Here is a 1871-nt window from a genome sequence, read left to right as displayed (position 1 = left end):
GCGTCGACTGCAGGGATGCCGGGGGTGGGGGCTGCCCGTCTCCTCCAGGCACTGGACGTCCCTGAGCAACCTGGTGGCCTCGCTGCTGAACTCCATCCGCTGCATCGCGTCCCTGCTCCTGCTGCTGTCCCTGTTCGTCGTCATCTTCGCCCTCCTGGGCATGCAGCTCTTCGGGGGCAGGTACGACTTTGAGGACACGGAGGTGCGGCGCAGCAACTTCGACAACTTCCCGCAGGCCCTCATCACCGTCTTCCAGGTAGGCTAAAGCCCGCTGCCTGCCGCTGGAGATTGGGCATCACCTCCTCCAGGAAGCCTTCCGTGATCCGACGTTGCCCTCTGGGCCCCCGCATGCCCTCCAGGCCACAGTCGCCTGTCTGTCTCCTCCACGCTCTGGAGGCTGGGCGCTGTGCCCAGTGTGTCCTGTGTGTCTTCGTCCCTTCGCCCAGCAGAGCCCCGGCCCACAGTAGGGCAGCGGCTAATGAGTGAAGGAGTTGGGTGGGCAGGGAGCTTTCTTTCCCACGTGCTACTAGAATCTCTGAGCACAAGGTCAGACAAGGTGGGCTGTCCCTCCGCAAGGCTGCAAAAGCCCCAGAGGAACACAAACCACTTCCCACTGCGGGGACGTGGCTCAGCCACCGCTCACTAAAGCCGCGGCCGGCCTCCAGAACGAGCTGCGTGAGCGCAGAGCAGACACGCGCTCCTCTCTGTCGGGCCAGTACTCAGGGGACGCCGCCTCGGTGTTGCCAGTGGGAAGGGCAGTTGTAACAACCGGCCGGCCCTACACAGGGTGTCACCCTCGTTCTTCCATTCACCCCACCGGCTGGTTGGGCATCTTGTCTTTCAAGGCACCTGACATTTCGCACTCTTTCTGGGGGCTGGAAAGGCAGGGGGTCCAGTGTGGGCAGTACAGCTAAGCCTGGGCCTTAGGAACAGAGCTCGTGGAAGCCTTAACGCCACAATCAAGCTCCTTGGCCCCGAAGAGCCAACGATGAGGTCTTCGACCCCCGCGAGAGGTTCAGGAGGGCAGGGACTTCACCCCGGTTGAAGAGAGAGGACCGGTCTGGGGGCAGGGTTGGAAGGGGACTTTTGGACAGCACAGTCCCGAGAGAAGACCCTCGAGTCCCTCTGCGTCACCCACCCTCCCTCCCCTGCCAGGTGCTGACAGCTGAGGACTGGAACTCCGTGATGTACGACGGGATCATGGCCTACGGCGGCCCGACCTACCCCGGGGTGCTCGTCTGCATCTATTTCATCATCCTGTTCGTCTGTGGCAACTGTATCCGCCCAGACGCAGGGCACAGAAAAGGGCCTGGGGAGGAGGCTTGGGGGTAAAGCGGGGTCAAGGTGCCCAGGCCTGCTGCTGGGGAGCTCCTGGGGGTGGGGAGGTGGGACACAGCCGGTGGCAGTGCGGGTGTAGCTGTAGGACACTTCCTTCCGGCAGGACGTTAGAGAAACACAGGGTGACTGGTGACAGGTGGGAGGAATCAGTCGTAGAAAGACGGGGAGCCTGGAGCACGGGAGGAGGCAGGTCCCGCCTCCCGGGCGTCCCTCCCCGCCACCCGAGCTCCTTAGCGGGCCGCCTCAGACATACTGCTCAATGTCTTCCTGGCCATCGCGGTAGACAACCTGGCAGAGGCGGAGAGCCTGACGTCGGCCCAGAAGGCCAAGGCCGAGGAGCGGAGGCGCCGGAAGATGTCCAGGTGAGCGGGTCGCACCCAGCGGGAGGGACCTGCAGGGCTCCGCCCGCTCCGGGCAAGGGGCTCCCTGGGGAGCAGAGGCCAAACCACTGCGGCCGCTGGCCGAGTCTCTGAGGTGTCCCCGGGGCAGGACTGCAGGCCAGTCGGCGGGAGGGAGCCCGAGGGCAGAGCCAG

At 64.7% G+C, this 1871-nt stretch overlaps 1 protein-coding gene across 1 annotated transcript in view; it reads left to right on the top strand.

The window, feature by feature from the left end:
* Nucleotides 1–1871, top strand: part of CACNA1S (calcium voltage-gated channel subunit alpha1 S) — a 60539-nt gene that overhangs the window by 28187 nt on the left and 30481 nt on the right. Inside the window, exons 12-14 of the mRNA XM_024749656.1 lie at nt 49–256; nt 1156–1276; nt 1586–1700. Of these exons, the coding sequence (XP_024605424.1) occupies nt 49–256; nt 1156–1276; nt 1586–1700 (444 nt within the window). The remainder of the gene's footprint in view (nt 1–48; nt 257–1155; nt 1277–1585; nt 1701–1871) is intronic.

This window comes from Neophocaena asiaeorientalis, unplaced genomic scaffold (genome assembly GCF_003031525.2).
Source record: "Neophocaena asiaeorientalis asiaeorientalis breed wild unplaced genomic scaffold, Neophocaena_asiaeorientalis_V1.1 scaffold44, whole genome shotgun sequence".
NCBI classification, from domain to species: domain Eukaryota; kingdom Metazoa; phylum Chordata; class Mammalia; order Artiodactyla; family Phocoenidae; genus Neophocaena; species Neophocaena asiaeorientalis.
This window is presented reverse-complemented; position numbering and strand designations above follow the sequence as displayed.